Below are 20,070 nucleotides of genomic sequence, written 5' to 3'. Positions count from 1 at the left end.
TGTGCAAACACCGATGCCCTAGCAGATGTGCATTGTCTGCGTAGTGCATCATGCTCCTACCAGAGCATTCCAGCATAGCATGATGGGAGATCCATTACCTCGATGCATGCCTACTTTGGACCAAGGAGCTTGGACAGTTGCACACCTGCCAAATCGAATTGCGGGCTCTTTTCAACATTTCACAAATGTTGCTTCAAGTTTTACAAAAAGTGAGCTCTACTCATGAAAAAGTTTCCTCATCGCAGTGGCGCACCGACGGGTGGGGGGGTTCGGGGGTTGTAACCCCCCCCTGAGGCCGACTTAACCCCCCTCTTTTGTTTAACCCCTTTTCTTTCCTTGCGCATTTGAGTACTGCAACTAAGATATAAGACGCGCAATCGTCTGCACACTCACAAAAAGCGCATTTTTTGACAATTTTCCGTGAAAAAATTGAAATTAGTGCTATTTAGATGGTATTGGCAAACTGTCAACCCCCCCCCCCCCTGGCAGAGATCCTGGGTACGCTACTGCCTCATTGGTCCTTGAACCTTCTGTAGCAAGTCTTCTAATGGTGCAAGGATGCAAGGAGAGGCAGTTGCTTGTAGCTAGTTTACACAGACAAGTTCCTAAAGCAGGCGAATTCGACAACACGAATGTCGCTGAAGAAGTCACAGTGATCTAAAAACAGAGTGTTGCTTGTCAGTATTTACTGCGCCAAGTTTGTTGCTGCTTGTGCGCTGCGTCTAAACGTTAATAATAAACTGCATATGTACCCCTGGAAAGCCTTGTGCTCAGGGTAAGCTTTAAAGGAAATGTGTGCTATTCGTCCTCCACAAGACTTTGCGATTCAAAGTTCATGTTGAAGTTCAAATGTCTGCAGGTATGCAGGTGGTTCTGTGCCAATTTAAACAGTAGGTCAATTACTCACAGGGGACCTTGATCATGAGAAGGAAACTTCCAGAAGAATAAAATTGGGTTAGAGTGCATACGGCAGGCATCGCCAAATCCTGACTGGGAGCTTACCACTGTCGTTGAAAAGAAAAGTGTACAATCATTGCATTCTACCGGTGCTAACGTATAGAGCAGAAACTTGGAGGTTAATAAAGAATCTCGAGAACTAGTTAAGGGCGCAAAGAGTGATGGAACGAAAAATGTTAGGCCTAACGTTAAGAGACGGGAAGAGAGCGGTGTGGATCGGAGAGCAAACAGGGATAGCCAATATTCTAGTTGACATAAGCAAAAAAATAATGGAGCTGGGCAGGCCATATAATGTATAAGGATGGATAACCGGTGGACCATTAGAGTTACAAAATCGATACCAAGAGAAGGGAAGTGCATTTGAGGACAGCAGAAAGCTAGGTGGGGTGATGAAGTTAAGAAATTTGCAGGCGCAAGTTGGAATCGGCTAGTGCAAGACAGGGGTAATTGGAGATCGTAGGGAGAGGCCTTTGTCCTGCAGTGGACATAAATACAGGCTGCTGCTGCTGCTGATGATGATGATGATGAATAATGGAATAGACATAATGGGTTTCAGAGGTAAAGTCTGCCATATCCTGCCAATTTCAGCCCGGCTGAGGTGCTCAAGAACGAAAAGGTCAAGGTGGAGCTAATCCTGCCGGACAGGACCTTCACATGCGTCGCCAAGAGCAAGAAGCTTGCCAAGACAGCGCTTGCCAAAAAGTGCCTGCGAATGATGAAGACCTGTGGATCCGGCTAGGGGACAGCACTTGCCAACAATTTGTAACTGTAGGGAGAGAGAAGGCTGTCCAGCATTCTCATAAAGTACGCGGGCCACACCGCGCTTGACCAGAGGTCTTGCTTGGCCACGTGTTGGGCACCCTGTGGCTCTCGCTAATGGTCCAGAGTTGCTGAAACTGAAGGCAAGAATTGCATTCAGTATCCTGCATTCTTAACACAGAACATTTAAGCAGGAAGGAGTACGCCTACATGGCCTTGAGTTCAGCTCTGGCCACCAACTACCATAGCTTGGCCACCATAGTCTGGCCACCATAGTCTGTAAGCGTTCATGAAAAAGCTTACAATTGAAACATAAACTGTGATCTCTTATTTTTTTAAATGTGCTCATTATGAGCCGCTTTACATTATGCAGCTACTCTATATAGTCCTCATTTTAGTCTTGTAACATGATACGTCGGTGATCAGGTGCACACAGTGACTGTATTTTTCCCGTTTGTGCCACAGGTTGTGCAGTGAATTGTTTCAATGATTCCTGCACCCTACATGCAGGGATTGCATAAGATTCCTATGATAGAAACTTTTGGCAATGAAGCCCACTGTTAACTTCTACATAGTGTACGCCTGCGTTAATCGATTATACTTTTTTTATCATGTCTTGTGGCTCTTCTATGGTAGTCTTATAGTTTCTTAGTTTCTTTCAGTAAATACTAACTTGGAGGGAAGTTTGCTGCCGTCGTCCACATAAGTTTCTCAAAGGGCACCACGACACCATGCGAATGCTAGTATTTGGATGGTTTGTCCTGTCTTGGAATACGGCTTGGTGTAATACATGGATTTGGCTCCTGAAATTAAGCTTTTCCGGAACTAAGTCTTTATAAAATGTCTTGGTCCTCCCGTAATACATCTCGCATTATTGTTTACTCGCACTTAGTATTGCGAGTAAACGAAGAAAACAAAACGAATGGCTGATACCAGCGCATAGTGACCACAGATCTTTCCGTTTCCTTCTCCAAATTTAGCAGCCCACTGGTCATACTGATCACATTTTATGTAAATCCATCGTATCATGAGCAAACTTATGCATTAACATGTTCTTATATATATATAACAGTGGTTGAACAGAGGATGTTGTTGGAGCAAAGCTTTTGACAAGGGGACTTGGGGGCTTGTCTTGATCAACAACTACCCGTGTCAGAATGTTGGCTCCGGAGACATCGTTTGTTCATTCATTGTTCATTTTATTCATTTATTGATACTGTCAGTTCGATGTTAGGCTATTACAGGCAATTTCTTCAATCACTGTTGATAATTTCACTTTCTTCCCATGTACTACCTCTGTTTTGTTTAAAATTCTTCTAATGTACAGTTAAATCTCATAATAATGAAGTCGCATCAGATACAAAAATACTGTCATTATATCCAGTATTTGTTATAAGTGTATATTCGAACACTGATATTGGCAAAAAACATTTTAGACTTACTTCACTATATTTGAAAATTCATTATGTTCATGTTTGTTATATCAAGTTTGAACTGTCGTAACATGGTAAAAACAAAATATTACAACCTTTTCTTGTACTGATTAAACTATGCAGCCAGAGTGGCTATATTGACTGCATTCAGATGGGGATGAATGTAAAAATGCTCGTGTACTTAGATTTAGGTGCAAGAACCCTGTGTGATCAAAATTAATAATGGAGTCCCTTCACCATGGTGTCACTCATAATCCAGTGTGCCATTTCAGCAAGCTTAAACTCTCCAATTTAATTTAATCCAAACTGTGACAGACAGAACGTTAGTTGCCAAATGCGCCTTTGGGGTGTCGTAGCGCCCCTACAAAGGTGCAAAGTCAGTCAACTCTTCCCAGCATTCCCGTGCATGGAACAGCACAGCACTGCTGTTTTTCCCGAAAGATAATTGTAAGAAGCTCTACACTGTAATGGTACCGTATAGATTCGTGGAAGGGCCGCACTTTTCTTTTACAATTATAACGAGGTGTGGCCCTTACACGGGACAGAATCTTTTGGTTCGGTACCGTGTAAGGGCCGCTACTAGATGGCCCTAGATACTAGATGCTGTTACTGAAGGGCTCTCGCCATCTACGGTCAACGTCCAATATTTCGGACTCCCTAGGCGCTGCGAAAACGTCCGAAAAAGCGAATGCATGCATTTTACTGCCCTCAAGGGCTCAAATCGCCACAGGCACGTCCGAAATAGCTGTGAAGGCCTGCCAGTACACTTATTAGGCATATCGTAGCACGCGCGTATAATTGAGGAATACGTACCGTGTCCCGTGACAATTGCCCCTTCCCACTCGTGATATGCTTCACCTCAATACTTCACGTATGCTTCACTGCAAAACAATGATGTATTGAGGCGAAGCTGACTTTTGGGAACCAGCATTATGCAATGCACCATGCTTTCCGAGTTTCCAAAACATTGGCGAGGATTACAAAGGCGGAGTCGTTGCCATTACTAACAGCGGCGAATTGTTTCAATGAAAAACATAGCACTCAACAGAAAGAAACTTGGCAGCGAACGTCGAAGTAGCTAGGTCTAGCGTTGTCGCGGTGGTGGTTACGGCTGCCAGTGTATCTGCGTGTGAGAGCACCGGTTCGAGGTGGCGAGATAATCAGAATTGCGGCTGTGGTGGCTGCGATTAATGCCATTTCGGACATACGGTCATTGCAAAAAGACCGGAAAATCAGGCGGCGAAGGTTTATTTTGCTCAAAATTTCAGACGTTTTTATACATTGACTTTTTGTGGTACGTGGCGGCGCCGTGAAGGCGTCCAAATTATCGGGCATGTCCGAAAAATCGGTCGTTGACTATAATAGCGACACATGGAAGTACGCAGCACGCGAAAATTCGCCAACGCATGCGCGGCATTGGGGCACTGAACACAATTGCTGCTCGGTTGGAAGATTTTTTTTTCCGAATTTTGCGCTACCAAGTTGGGGGTGCAGTCCTTACAAGAGTCTATAGGGTATTTTGGGCATACTCTGCCATATTGCCAAATTTGCCATCTTGTTGTCTCCGATTGGCTCAAAATGCCAACATGGTGGTAGATGACTGTTTCCAGACTAGCACCTATGGTAATTTACAGATTCCATTTCAAAGCGGACAGTGTCTTTGCCATTGAGCCTGATAGCGATCTAAATAGAGCTGTGGTTGTCAAGTGCCCAAGAGGCCTTCAAGTATGGTAAACTTGTTTGCCAAATAACAAATGAAAATAGGTGACATTGTGATTGTGGAAGTAAAGAGTCTGCTTCAGTGACTGACATGACTAAATAAAGCCAGTCTGGGCTCATTGGCGGAATGCTGTCAGGAAGGCCTGACAGGACAGCTACATCAATGCCAGTTGCAGCATATTATTCATGTAGAGGCACGAAACGAAAAACATTTAAGGCTAATTCTTTTAAACCCCCAAAAGCTGCAGGCACCTAGGAACCCATTACATGCGGTTATAAGTGGAAAAAAGAAAGACTCTACCAATCACCACAATCTCTATGCCAACCAGGCAAGTTGCCAGAAGTTGCTATTTTGTACCACTAGATGTCGCCTTGCATGCTCCTTCTCTTCTCCCCAACTTTTTTGCGACATTATAGCTGAATCTCCACACAAGGGCCAAATCACTGTTTTGGTCTACAGGCCTTTCATCACATGACCGTGCGTTTCTGGTCTTATGAGGACCACATCGGCTAAAAATGCCAACTGCCCTTTTCTTCAGCGGCAAATCGCGGGCTTTTTGAGAGATTTAAGGCCTTCTTTCTGGCAATGTCTTTTCCCCCCTTTCGCAGCGAAGCTGTATATGATGCTGATCCCAGGATTTCTTCGTCGACAGAAAACTATTCCACGAATTGAAGCTAAAAGTGCCTATCTCCATTGAAATTTCGTGTGCAAGACGTACTCCAGTATTCGTTTCAGTAAAAAGCACAAAACCAGTGTCAAAGCCACTTGATAGATAAGGTGCGTTCAAACAATGCGAAGCATGTAGCGGTTGCCGCATGCATTTCCTGGTAAAGATTACGGTTGCGTAAGCTGCAGCCGGCAACTGTAGCATACGAAGCAGTGAGTGATGTCACTACACTTTCATATGTAAAAGAAGAACCCGCCTAGAAACTTATTTCATTTGTGTTGCGATAGCACTATGGGAAGGCCATGCATAGTTCGGACTCCCTAAGAGCAGCGTGAACACGATGAGTGGCAATGGGAACAGCAACGTCAATATGCACAACGGTGTCATGCCCATTTAATTGTCTTGCCGTCAGTCATGTCATGTAGTGCATTGCTCAATCATTGAAGGCTACATCACATTGGTCTGTTGGATCAGGTGATACCACAGCTTCACTGGCCAACCACCGTCACAGTGTGGATTTGAGCCCTTTTTTTTTACCTCGCATATCAGCAGCCGGATGAGTGGTTCAAAGCAACTGCAAGTTTTTTCTAGTTCATCAATTCCACATGCTTGTGGATCGTTGTCATTTGGTGGATGCGTTGAGTCAAGAGTACCAAGATGTCATTTCGCTCTGTCTGATGCTATTAGCCCGTCATGTGGATGCCGTTTTCATTCAGACTACACACTGCCTTCGAATCACATGACTGATCTGCCTGAACTAGGTCTGCAGCAGGTTTGAAATATTATTAACATAAGGTGCTTGAATTTTTTTCAGTGCCTTTGTGGTACCTATATCTTGCTGCTTTAGTGTTAGAAAACTCAAGAAAAGCAGTGCCATTTAGGTTTGCTTCCAATAAAGTTGAGAGTGGCAGTTTACTGGCTGTATGCTTTCTTTGAAGTATTCGACGACTGAGCACTCATTTTTATTAAGAAATAGTGTGTGGTTATGTCATGTTACTCTTGCCATCAATTCTTTCTGAAAGCATGCGCTCTGAACACTGATGATCACAGATGTATTTGTTGTTTTTTGGGCCCTATAACCAAGAGACTCCCAAAGATATGCCAACCAGCAAAGATATGCTGGTTAGTATAATTATTCCTTATTGCACAGATGTCGAGGATTTTATTTGCATGTACCTATGATTTCTCATGTCTGTCAAGATTATATCTTTTGTAGTAGTGTATAGTTTTCTTTTGTGGGAAAACAAAATGGTATGTTGACATTCTTTTCTTTTTTTCTTTGGTTGGGACCTTGCCCGTTCACAAGTTTCCTTCATCACAACCTGCTTGTGCTGGTCTAGCTCTAAAAGTGAAAGCTCTCAGAGTAGCTTTTTTTTAACTAAGCAGCTCTAAAGATGCAAAAATATAGGATGCTACAGTATGTAGCTCATGTACACATTATGGTGTGATAGCAAAGCCATGTGCCCTTGAAATCAAATCTTAATATTATAGCCAACAATTAGAAGCTTGATTTCTTAGATCTCTTGCTGGTCTAGCCAATCAATACATTTTTTTGAGAAAATCAACACCCTGAGGCGATTGTTCCCTGAGCTATGACAATAAAACTTAAGATGTGTTAGTCTATAATTCTAACCTATAGTCCGCCTCTTTTGGTATCCACTTGTGTATAGTAATGCAATGTTGCGCATCTGAGTAGGTTCAAGTTCACTTCAACTTGCTTATGGACACCTTGCTAGGGTAGCTGAAGGTATTTCCAATTGTGATTTCAAATGCTGTAGACAAAAAATTAAAAAAAAAATGATAGTGGCTTAAATGTTCAAAAGTTGCACTCTCATCCAAGCCCTGTATTATAGCATCCCTCATAGCCGACGCTGCATATTTCTTGCATTAAATCTCCAGTTGCGAGTTCAAACTCGCAGCATATAATTGCAAATTTACAAACACTGTGGTTATGCTTAAGGCCTGTATTTTGAAGTTGAGCATTTCATGGTGGGGACTTCTGGTTGCAATCCAAACAATGTTTTCTTGGAGTTAACTATATAATTGTTCACACTTGCCATGCAGACATGAAATAGCGATAGATTTAGAGGAGCTATAGCTAACAGGCATAGCTAATTGACACAACGGCCGCAAACGTTACCATTATTTACAAATGGAATGTAGTGGCAATTATCATCATTATATTACGTTTTTCTATTATGGTCCATCAGTTTTGTTTTAATGATAAGCACACGAGATGAAGATAGAGTGCTGGTGTGTTTCACAATGAAACACTTGTGCAATAAATAGGGAACTGTTGCAGCTGTGTTTACGTCTTGTTAGACCGTGGTCGCTCCTAATGTTCACCATGTTGTCAAATTTTTGTACAGAGCTGAGATAAATATTTTGTACTGCTTCCGAGTCTATAAATTATGTCTTTGAGATCTGTGCACTGTGTCATTTACATTGTGTAGGGTGGGCACAATGTAATGATTCTATTCCGACGCTATTCCTTTTCGTGCTTTGGTGGTGGTCCCAGCAGCTCTGCAACAATGCTATCACCTGGATTGGCTGGCCGTTAATGGTGGGTGATATTAAAGGAATATAGAGTCGAACAAACGGAATCCTTATGTTATGCCGGCCCAACATCTACCATCTTTTAAAGAGAAATTGGCCGATGGCCGAATATTGGCCAAACGTTGGGGGGCAGTTGGCTGCCGATTTTCCCGGCCAGCCATATGTTGGCAATATTTGAGCCAAGTTTAGTGGTCAGCTGCACTGGTTGCTAAATTGGTCAAGGGCCTGGGCTCAAGAACACGGTAAGACCATTTCCCAATGTCCGAACAGACTAGCTGGAATGCAAAGTCTAAATAAGGCCACAAGCCACGTCTTGCTGTATGGCATGGCCAGCATAGTGCAGTCATTGTGACACATACAACAAGGGTTAAAAAACGCGAGCGAAATATATTTTCTACATTACTGACATTGTAACCAAACACAACCAGCCCCATAGCTCAAGTGTACAAAATATCTCGTGTAATTTTCAACCTATGTCTCAAAGTATGATTTGCCACACAGCACCACTGAAAACTGTAGCAGTTCAAGTAACGCACAGGCGTGCGTGCACACACACACACACACACACACACCTTCTAATTGTGACCAACGTAACAGTATGTGTGCCTATGTATCCGTTCTTCATACTGCATCAGTCGGAGTTCACTTCTTATTTGTTGCGGCAGCCAGTATCATCCACACGAAAAATTAATATGTATTGACACTATAATTTGAAGTGTGGCAACCTTTCCCTAGCGCTATTTACACGAATGCAACAACTGGTGCATCGCATAGCATGTCTAGCACGTCGCATTCATGTAAACGGCGGTAATGCGCTAGGAGAGTAAATTGCATTGATGCAACAGAAGAGGGTAGTTCGAGATGAGGTAAGTCTTCGCACGCGATGCTTGTAAATGCTGGCATATTGCATTCAGGGATAGAGAGAAGGCTGCCTCTGTGTGCCCTCCTCCACTTTCCAGAGGAGTGCTAATTGCCAAAAACAGGTTCCAACTTGTTTCGAAAGAAATGGAATGTGCCACATGCAAACGCTGTTGCATACCACCCTATTTATTCGAATATAAGACGAGGGTTTTTTCGCAGAATCTTTAGCGTTGAAGCCATCCCCTGCCTCATATGCGAGGAACAGTAAAGGTGGAGTGCAGGTTACATGCGAATTTTGCCTTTTAGGTGTGCCTTCAAGGCAGCGCGATAAGTCTCCTTATATATAGTGTGACTTCATGACACCGCGATGTTGGCTGTGAAGCCACGCAATAAGGCAAAATGCACACTGCTGTGAAGCCACGCTTAAAGGCAAAATTTGCATATAATCCATGCTCCATATGGTGAAGCTCCCTTCCCCGCCATTTCATGGTCGCTATTTTGCGTTTTGGCTGTGTTAGTAATTCAGTATTTCGGGCAATTGTCGCAGAGTCTGAGTAATCTGTTGGCTACTCTATATCACCTTGTATTAGTGTGCATATTTAAGCTTTTTTTTTTTTCTTGGGTCCCCCATCTGCGCCCTTGCCTTATAATCGAATAAATATGGCAATTACCATGATGTGCTAAAGAATGCGACATGATACTGTCGCATTCATCTAAACTCTGCTTTTGTGGCTACCTGACTCGCCAATATACTGTAAAAACCGGACTATAGGTCGAACCGGAATATAGGTCGACCCCCCAACTAACCAATTCTAAAAAAGAAAAAAAAAATCTTTTTCAATGGCAGAAGTACCAAAAGACACCCTTACCTTTAAACAAATGCGACTCAGCCGGTTGCACAATGGTGAAAGTATTTATTTAAATGCTGCTCCGTGCCGTGATGATAAGGTGCTGAAAAAAACGCGGGTCGATGGTCGCACGATACGAAGCCCACGGCAACATGGCGGGTTGCCGTGGGCTTCCGCGTACTCAATCGCCTTTTTCTTGAAGGCGACGGTGAATTGCCGTCGCTCATTGCTTCTGCTCATTTTGAAACAAAATGTGAAAAACCAGCCTGAATGCGATGGTGAAGGCGGCTGTTTACTTTATCTGCCCATTATTACAAGACTTCCATAGGTTTTCCGCCAATGTCCGGTATATAAGACGAGGGTCGACTTTTCGCAATGGCTTTTTGAAAAAAAGTTCGACCTATATTCCGGCTTTTACGGTAATGATGCCCAGCAGCCACTGAGACACTTGTGCTGTGCTTACATGTCAATGGCGTGCCTTTCACAGTCTTTTTTTAGGCAGTGTAAATTGGGAATGATGTGGCACGGGTGTGATGCTAAGGGGTGAACTGGCTCAGTGGCCAGACGCCACGAAAGGCTTCCCTCCGGGAAACAATTGCATGTGGACTGCACCGCTGACACAAAAGTGTCTGCACTCTTTATCTGTCTACCGCACCACACTTTCACAAAGCCAGCAGTCCCAAAAGTGTCTTTTGCGTCATCGCAAAGTGGTGCTGCTAAAGGACAAATGAAAATTGAAACTATGACAAGTTTTGCTGTCTTGAGTTGCACTTTTGTCGGTTACTAAGTCGTCTTGGAACTCGCGACTGCAGTGTGCATGGTAGCTGAAAGCGTGGCAGTTCAGCCAGCTAAGCTTCGTCGTTCCAGCTTCAAAGGGCTTTGTGACTTGGCGAATTGGTAATTTTCGATTCATTCAGTTGGTCTTTTTTTTTTCTTTTTTTGGTCTGTGCTGCAAAAGCTTTAGTTAGGAGCACATTGCAGGTTGAGTTTAATTCATTTTCATTAGATGTACAGTATGATCCACTGTTAAAGGGAACACTGAATTACTATTTTAAGACCGATTACACCTCACTTTTGACACAAAGGGCTAGGCCATAATTTTTTTACGGATATGTAGGTCAACCTAACATCAAATCAATAACATTTTTCCTTGAAGTTGATATGTCAAGTCCTGTTGGGTCATATACTAATGCAGTGTTCCCCTTCAGATTGGACTGTAGAGTAGTTGTATGCTGCTGGCTATGCAAACACAGGTATAGTATCGTTTTTATTTCAATTTGTGAAAAACACATTTTACAGAACACCATCGCAAAAGTGCCAATAGACGGCAATTAATGCAAGGACAAAGCACATTCGGCGCATTAGAATACATTAAATCGCTCCTTTTAATACTTTGGTGAGTTCATATGTGCAATTTTTCATAACCCGTAAAGTTATGCAAGTTTGTACTGTATACAAGAGATATTCACAACGTAGTGCTGCTCTTATAGTACTTGCCGCGCTTTGTTCAATGTATCTGTCATTAACGATCTAATGGAAAATACCAGGACATTCAGTCGCAGTACAGATGAAGTACTTGCAGCATTCTGTGCATCTTGTTGCTGTACCTATACAATATGTCTAGCTGCCGTACTGATCGGCAAGTGACAGGACATAACCACTTATATTAAATGAAATCAAAGCTCTTTTTATAGTTGTTGATGTTGTCACACCGAAACTTATAAAAACGCTGCATTCGTGGTGTAACCATTTCTAACTCATTTCACATAGTATTTCTATGTGCTTACCTTCCATTCTCAACTTGGCAAAATTTACTTTGGTCAAATGAGCACACGTTAAATAATAAGGTCGAAATGCGGTGGACTATTGAGTGTGCGGGAATGCTCTATCAGTGCTGGCTGGACCCCACATTTAAAATAAGTTCATTGTTTTTGGTCAACATCTCTCATGGAAATTCCCCCCCAATTGTCACAACCATCACAGAAACATCGCAACACCACAAAATGCTGCTAGCACGCAAAATTTTAGAAAATCGTGGGGCAACTTGAGCGTCACCGCATGGTCACCAACTCTTCAGCCAACGTCGGATGGATGGCAACACAGCTGTCAAACTGTGCTTTCGTGGCCCCCATCTTGACGGCGACGCCAAATCCTTGCAGAATTTCATCAACAGAATCGCCAATCATGTGCAAGCCGACCACCCGCTCTTCAGGCCCGGCACACACAAGTATCATGAGGCACTTGACTTTCCGCTCGGTCATGCTGTAGTACATGGGCACAAACGTGCTCCTGTATGTCTGTAAAAAAGGCGAGTGAAACGAGAAGAGAGTGAGCGCGCTGTGGCATGGCTTATTTAAGCGTCAAAGCAACCCTGAAAAATTTCTCAAAAGGTCCCTTCGATTTGCCCTGCACTTTATGAACCGATTCATTCCAGTTCAGTGCCAGTTCCAGGCTCGTGCACAACTGGCCCAGCACATCCTGCACTACCCTCTCTCGCTAGTGCAGGCAATGCTGCGAACGCATCCAGCACGAAGCCGGCACTATGTGAAATGAATGGCAACATGCAGGCAATGCCGTGTTGCACTTAGTGGAATGAATGGCAATGTGCAGGTTATGCCATGTTGCACTGTGTCCATTTCTTCACTGCATCTATTTCTGCAGGTGTACCTCTGGGAAGTATCCCAGAGCCACTGCTTTTCATTCTTTATATAAATGATATTGTATGTATAGATCCCAACCAGGCTTTCATTATCTGTGCTGATGACACCAGTGTACTTTTTAAAAACGATTGTTGCAGCTCAAGCCACAAATTGTTTAAGAGCACCGTATTTTCCAGTGTGTAAATCGCGTTTTTCTTTCTGAAAATTTTGGCGATGCGTCTTGTAGAACGATGCAACTTACATACGCTTTTTTGGGGGGGGGGGGGAACTGCCAATCAGTTTGGATGCTATGGCCACGCGAAGCATGCTGGGTTGACCTCCTCTGGCAGTTGCTACGGGTTGTGTTTGCGCTATGGAGGTACTGAGTTCTTCTCGTGAACGAGTTGCCAAGCGCCGTGCGAGAAGGATGGAGCAGCAACACAGGCGGCGGCAGGCCAACCGCAAGTTGACCGACCCCAAAGGTGTCGCATCTGCAGATCGTTTTCGAGATACGGCGTGCGCCGCTGCGGAAACTACGCAGTTGCTACCAGAGTACAAGCCACCCATCTCCCTCCCGCGCTGCTTTCCCGCTTTCCTCCCTTGTGCGCAATTCGGCTCACCGTCGCACCCTTTTACTCGCACATACAGCATATGGCGTGCGGAGATGATGTTATCGCCCTTGGACTTTATATGAAACATCGCAGCAGCCACGATGGCAAAAATGCCCTGGAGTGTCCATATCATTGCACCGCAATTATATAGGAATGACACCCATATCCTTGCACGTGATCCGTGTTCACAAAGTGAAACGTCACTAATTTTTTTTAAATTGCTTACCGAATGAAAAGGTGCGTCTTATACACCAGTGCGACTTATATATGTGTTCTTTCGAAAGAACTGCCGTTTTGAGGGGGTGCGACTTATACGAAGGTGCGACTTAAAGACTGGAAAATATGGTGCTTAATGATTGGTCTGCTGCAAACTCATTGAGAATAAATACAAATGAGTAACAAGCTTAAACACTCCTAATCTTCATCTAATGATTAGACTGTCACCAATCCAGACAGTTACCACGGTAAAATCTCTAAAAAAAAAGTCATCGTCGAAGAACACCTTTCGTGGAATGCTCACATCGACATGGTTAGTAAGCTTTCAAAGGTTGTTTGTATACTTTCGAGATTTCGCTACTTCGTGCCGCAGTACCTAAAGAATATTTTATATAATAAATTGTTTTCTTCAGTCACTAACTACTTTACTCTGGTATGGAGCACAACAACGTTTTCTAATTTCTAATCTAAATTGTCTGTGTGTTCTTCAAAAACGAGCAGTTAGAAACACTGCTTACCTTCCACAGCACATCGACACTCAAGATGCTCTGAGGCTACTTCACACCACTCCAATTCTAAAATTTTATGCTATGTTGCTCAGACTCTACAATTCAAATTGGAACACATTCCTAGTACCATTGTCCACATTAAAACACAAACAACATATTTCACAATACACACACTGCTCATGTATGGATGCAATCTCAGATAAGAACAACCTATGCCTGTCAGAACCCCATTGCATTAAAATTTGCCCAGGCTGCTAAACAACTCGTGCAATGATTGAAGAGCTTACTTTGTTATTTACAGTCAAGTATTCAGTGATGTTCTTTTGGTCTTAATTTATTCAACACTTATTAGGGCTGTTATTGTTATTGTATTCTTCTGTTAGTGCCGCTTTTGCAGAAATCCTGCCCATTGTCATGTATATGTACAAATATGTATCTCATGTAGATCAAGTATTTGTATTTGTTTTTTTGGGACTTAGACCTCTAGTCAAGCCTGTATAAAGGCTTTTTTGTCTGTGCCCCAAAGCATCCTGGTGATGCATACAAAGATTTAGTTTGATGTGAAGTCAACGGTAGCATGCAGACGACACCATGTTGCACCGGTGAAATGAAAAGCGAGGTGCGGCACCTCCTGTACTAGAGTTCCAGAAATGCAGCCACATAGAATTACCTTTCTTAGAGAGATAATAAGCTGCACTAGTGAATTACACTTCTGCAATAGCAAATGATCACTCTTACTGCGAGACAAGGCTTAGTAATGGAGAAAAAGCTGCAAGACCGAAAGACGAGTGGGCGATGCTGGCCAAAAGTTTCCGCACCAGCTCACCGCGATGTTAGGAAATGTGACAGTATCTAATTGTGTCTAGTTCACTGCATATCGGTAAAGAAGGGTAACATTGCATTCTAGAAGAACCAGAATCGCAACCTAGCAATTTTTCAAACCATTGCTTGGCACCAAAACGGCCCGTATACAAAATAAATAGGTACTTTGAAATCCGTAATGTTCAATTGACTTAATGATGCTGCAGTTTACACCTTTACTGTTACTTCGAGCGAAAGCACCAGTAATGATTGACACCACTGACAATGCGCGATGAGGTACACTACAAGAAAACTGTTGCATCATCTGGGCCCAACGCTGTTATTACTACACAACTGAACAAACCTGAGACTGACAACAATGGAACACTTAAGTTCACTCTATTTAACGTGGCTGTGTTGCTGCTACTAGCTGCAAGCCTTTTTTTTCCCCACATTCTTTTCAGCATACACAGTAATATTGCTACTAATAAAACCAAGCGATGCATGCAGAATGTACCTTGATGTTCTGTGCCCCATACTTGGCTTCGGCTTGAGCTAGGGTCATCCCGAGGGTTCCAATGGGCGGGTGGCTAAAAATTACAGTCGGAATATTCTCGTATTCAAGCTTGCAGTTGGGTTTCTTGTTGAAGAGGCGCTCCGAGAGGCAGCGTCCCGCCGCTATGGCAACCGGCGTCAGCAGCCACTTGCCACAGACATCGCCTAGCGCGTAGACGCCCGGTTGGGTCGTGTTCTGATATTCATCTACCTGAAAAAGATGAAACACCCCATGACTGTCCAGCATTTTGGTTTACAGCAACCAGCAAAACTCGGGAACAAGAAGGCTTAACGCAAACAACTTACAGTAAGAAAAGTTATTAAATTCTTCAATTCTCAAATTTCTCAGTTATCTAGTACTTCTTGCATAATCAGACTTTCTTTTGCTGACAATTGTTAAAAAGTGTCTCGCACATTTTCCATTAGTTTTCAAAGTACACTCGACATTCCATGTAAGCTGATTAAGCACCAGACTGGTTGAGCATTTGCATTCATTGGTAATGTGTTTATGTAAAACTACAATGTTGGATACATTTCTGCACAGCAGGGCTTCGCAAGCTAACACGGAACACGGAAACACAACTGTGCCAATGGTGATGCCTTTTGACGCTATGTCCAAGCAATGTGCGTGGATCTTTCACTGCAATGAACTACAATTTTTTTGCGTGGATGATACCATAAACAGGGTCTTCTGGAGGATAACGTACAATGAACTTGCTGAGAATATTCATTATTTTCCTTGCCTTCAATGCATGTCTTAAGAGGTGCTTAAATAGCAGTCTCGCAAAAAGTGCACTGTGGAGCATGTCACCCTTAAGAATTGAATCTGATGGCCTTTGGGAGGCTATGGACGTAGTCCCATGCACTTCGATAGTTCACACGACCTCTCCAACTGATCTTCCAGTTATATCTGTTATGTCTTTCGCTTGTCTGTTTAATCTATCAGCAAATTTTGCTCCGTCATGATGATGCCAGGTCCAGAATATTGAGACCAACATTAGTATTAAATTAACATGTAAATGTTTCCCAACCTTCATACTTGTCATCCTTTTATCTACGAGAAGATTGTGATACAGTTTACAGAAATAGCGAAAATACTACTGCTTAAGTATTCCTTACATGCAACATGCACGTAAACCATTACTGATCAAAAGCAATGACCGTTCTCTGGGAGGCACTATCTGTATACATCGATACAAACATACCCACTACTTTGTGCAGCTGATATGTGCACAGCTACCATTCACATGTTCCGAAAAAAAAAAAAAAATCCTCCCTTGCAGACTTGCGCAACCTTACTGAATCGCAACTTTCCAGCAAACCTGTTTATGGGAATAGCTTTCCCCGACCCACTTGATTACTAATCCATGCAAGCAAATAACGAAACACTGATAATTTCCCGCAGTTTCATCTAATTAAGCCTAAATACCACTCTTGTCAACCATTGCATCCCTTCCAATTTCCAGCACACTACAACTTCTGACTTTTGGTTCCTCAGGTAGGTGCAGATGCTATCGAATGTTGTATTTTCTGTATTGAAACTTTCGGTGTTTGGGCACTTTCGATGTCAACACTTTTGGCAGTGTAGGTCAAAATTTTCGGCGAGTTCTGGGGCCGTATTCTGAAACGATCCACTTCGGTGATATTATCGCCTCGGCAATGGTCACATTCAGCAAATCAGCCTGCTGCTTACCCGTGACGTCAGCATGCACTATCAACACGCGCTCTTGAACACTTCACAGCACACGAGAGAGCGCACCGGGCGAGTGCGGAGTGGCTCCAGTGTGTTGTCTTCAAGTGTACCAGCCACAGTACGATGCAGACGTGTTCGTTTATTCACAGGAGCACCCAACGACACCGTGACGTCAAATTGACATAGACCAAAACTCCTAGATGGCACTATTTATTTTCCGGTTTCGTTAAAACAGCCAATCAACGCACACCATTGGCGGAGGCGTAGCCAAGGTGATAGTATCGCCGAAGTGGATCGTTTCAGAATACAGCCGCTGGTCATGTTAGCAACTTTGCTATAAGACTGGCTAATATCGCATAATCAGTCAGCTGCTGAAAAAAGGAACTTGTGGAGACACGTAAAGACCAACAGCAATGAATTTTTGGATTGCATAAAAAGCCTAGCTTCAGATAGTGTACATATAAAGGAGCCTCTGTTTACAACCTGAAATACGAGGGGATGCGTCGCGAAAAGCTAGCAAAAGTCAACGTTTTGATGCTCAAACTAAAAAAGAAAAAAATGGTATCATTACTGCTCGCCAGTAATTATGCAGAACTTGGAACACTGAGAACCAGCGTGGTGCCTCGACATGACACGGGATCACGGAGTGCCCGCGGCTCAGTGAAAATCTTGGAGGTCACGGTCCTGGATTTTGAGTCCTAACCACTAACCACCAAACCACCAGATGCCTCCATCATCTGCTTAGGTGCTATTTAAAGGCTGTCAATAAGAAAATTAGACAATTATCAGCACTGCAGCTTTCCAAAGACTGCTTCAACAGTATATACTGGCAACTAATAACCAATTTAGCCAAAGCTAAATTTTGTTGCAGTTGTTCAGCAAGCAAGGGCAGCCTCACCTTGATGTGACCAGTCTTGTCAAGCTCAACGCCGGCAAGGTTGAGGCCGATGTCAACGCTCGGCTTGCGCCCCACGGCCCAGAGGACGCAGTCGACGTCCTGGATCTTCTTGTTTGTCGTCGTGACGACCTCGTACCAGTGGGCCACCTTGGTGATGCTGGCGACCGTGCAGTTCTTCTCGAAGTGGACCCCCTCGGAGGCCATGTGCTCCATGAGCGTGTCGCCCAGCGCCGGCTCGAAGGCTCGTAGGATATGTTCCGTGCGTATGACCAAGGTCACCTCTGTGCCAAGCGCGTGGAACACTCCAGCCAGCTCGACGGCAATGTAGCCCGAGCCGACCACGACGCACTTCTTGGGAAGTGACTCCAGCTTGAAGAAGCCATCGCTGGTGATGCCGTACTCGGCTCCTGTCGGGCAAATTAAAACACAAAGTGTTTGCATGTAGTATCTTGCACAGCTGTGACATGGGTTATGTAAGTGCATGGCCCTTTTATCTGAATTAATTATCTCAAGGAAGGAGTTGGGTCTTAGACAAATAAATTATTTTGAATGTTTATTCTTCAAGTTGCAGTGCTAAAAATTTGTAGATATATGAAATTTTATATGCTTATTTTTTTGTTTATTTCGTTTGGTTCTAACTTTATGCATTTTCTGCAGTTAATTTTGCAGAAAAATTGGCAAGAAATAAATTCCTCACATTTTGCTAAACAGGGTGTCAATGGTGTTGCATGACCCAAGGAATCAAATATGAGGTGGTGTACTCCCAGAGTGTAATATCTCATTATATGCAAACAGGTTAACCGTATCTTGTATTTCTAATTTGGAACAAGTGGTTGTTCTGGCACTGACAGTGCCAGAAAATGTATGCTGTACTTCCAGTAGGTCAGAATGAATTGCTAGTAGTTTTTAATGCGAATAGCTTTCTTTCCACGGCACTTTCGGCCATTTTCGTGGTCGGAGTTTCAACGCCGACACAAAGCCACCAACACAAAGGACGCTTTGCCATTTCCAGATGCGAACTATTATAGCTCTTTGAGACGCACCTGCTGTCTGCTTATACTACTGCTACAGTTGTGCTGGTTAACGGCTCCGTTCTCTATAGAACCATGTCATGAAACAACAAACGCTACCTAAATATCCTCAATGCAACAAATATACGCCGTCAAGTGCACCTTGAAGCGTTTGCCTATTCGCTTACACTGACAGTCATTGTCGATAGCTTCTGATATTGCCTTTTATGAGTCACTAAAGATTGAAGTAGACTAATGATTGCAGATGAAGTTCACAGACAATAGACTTGTTCTCAAAGAGTATTCATGGCGTAATTCCGACTCTCTGTAGTGGCTGTCGTTATTACAGTGCTTTCAACTGTGTATTTTCTGCTGTCGCTTAGAACTTCCTCTATTTTTAGAGTCTGTATGAAACGTCACAGCTTTTGGGCCTAATTGGTAGAATATATCCGGTATTCACTGGCATCGGCCGACAGATCTAAGCTTCTCACGGCAAAATTTCAAGTTCACACCACATGGGACTAACATAAAAAAAGCCGCCAATTGCGAACCGCTTCAGATGCTAATTCATTCAACAAGTTGTCAAATAGAGCGTCCTAGAATAGCAACATATTTCGTTCTATTTAGAATCCTACAAGCTGCTTCTGTCTTTCACATAACTGTCCGCGCCATTGTATTAAGAAATATAAGTAGTGACTTGTGCGTCGTTTCGGCGAACGCGCCATTCACCTGGAACTTTCGGGACGAGGGGTTCACCGCCGGTGGCGATCAAAACGTGCTCGCCGCTGTACGCGTTCCCGCCTACGTGCACCGTCTTCGGACTGACGAACGTGGCGCGTCCTTTGACGAGCTCTATGTTGCTCTTGGTCAGGTTCGCCCCGTAGATTCCGTTCAGGCGTTTGATGTAAGCGTCGCGTTTGGCCTTGAAGGCGGCCCAGTTTACGCGAGGAACGGGGGCGGCGGTGTCGAAGCCGTAGTCCTTCAGGTCCCTCATCATCTCGGCCATGCTCGCGCAGTAGAAGCACAGCTTCTTCGGGACGCAGCCGACGTTCACGCACGTCCCACCGAGCGGACCGTGCTCGATGAGAGCCACTTTAGCTCCGTACTCGGCGGCTCGGCGGGCGCTCGCGATACCGCCCGACCCGCCACCGATGACCAGGTAGTCGAAGTGTTTCACTGTCCTCAACATCGAAGACATATTTCCTGCTTTGCTTACGGTGGGATACGACCTTGGAAACGCAGTACGAGTAGCGTAGCGGCTGAGCGCTCGCAGATATCCACTCAACATCAACAGAATACGGAACACGCGCTTCCTGCCCGGCGGCCAGCTGCTTGTA

The 20,070-nt window shown here is 43.8% G+C and overlaps 1 protein-coding gene and 1 pseudogene across 1 annotated transcript; one reads left to right on the top strand and one right to left on the bottom strand.

Annotated features, from left to right (window-relative positions):
* The window catches only part of LOC119458833 (endoribonuclease Dicer-like), a 62,381-nt pseudogene extending 56,087 nt beyond the window's left edge, over positions 1-6,294 (top strand).
* A 4,755-nt stretch (positions 6,295-11,049) lies between these two features.
* LOC119457978 (glutathione reductase) lies at positions 11,050-20,060 on the bottom strand. The gene is made up of 4 exons (XM_037719763.2): positions 19,463-20,060; positions 17,724-18,130; positions 15,095-15,343; positions 11,050-12,098 (listed from the first exon to the last, which is right to left on the bottom strand). The coding sequence occupies exons 1-4, from the start codon at positions 20,019-20,021 to the stop codon at positions 11,853-11,855; spliced, it is 1,461 nt and encodes a 486-aa protein (XP_037575691.1). The 5' UTR covers positions 20,022-20,060; the 3' UTR covers positions 11,050-11,852.
* Positions 20,061-20,070: the final 10 nt, after the last annotated feature.

The sequence above is a fragment of the Dermacentor silvarum genome, chromosome 7, assembly GCF_013339745.2.
Source record: "Dermacentor silvarum isolate Dsil-2018 chromosome 7, BIME_Dsil_1.4, whole genome shotgun sequence".
NCBI lineage: Eukaryota > Metazoa > Arthropoda > Arachnida > Ixodida > Ixodidae > Dermacentor > Dermacentor silvarum.
Note: the sequence above shows the minus strand (reverse complement) of the source record. Positions and strands in the feature narration are given on the sequence as shown.

Coding starts and splice junctions, on each gene's coding strand:
- LOC119457978 (XM_037719763.2), bottom strand. CDS start 20,021: ATGTTGAGTGGATATCTGCGAGCGCTCAGCCGCTACGCTACTCGTACT. Junction 18,131..19,462: donor CCTCGTCCCGAAAGTTCCAG/GTGAATGGCGCG, acceptor TTTGCCCGACAG/GAGCCGAGTACGGCATCACC. Junction 15,344..17,723: donor ACAAGACTGGTCACATCAAG/GTGAGGCTGCCC, acceptor CATCTTTTTCAG/GTAGATGAATATCAGAACAC.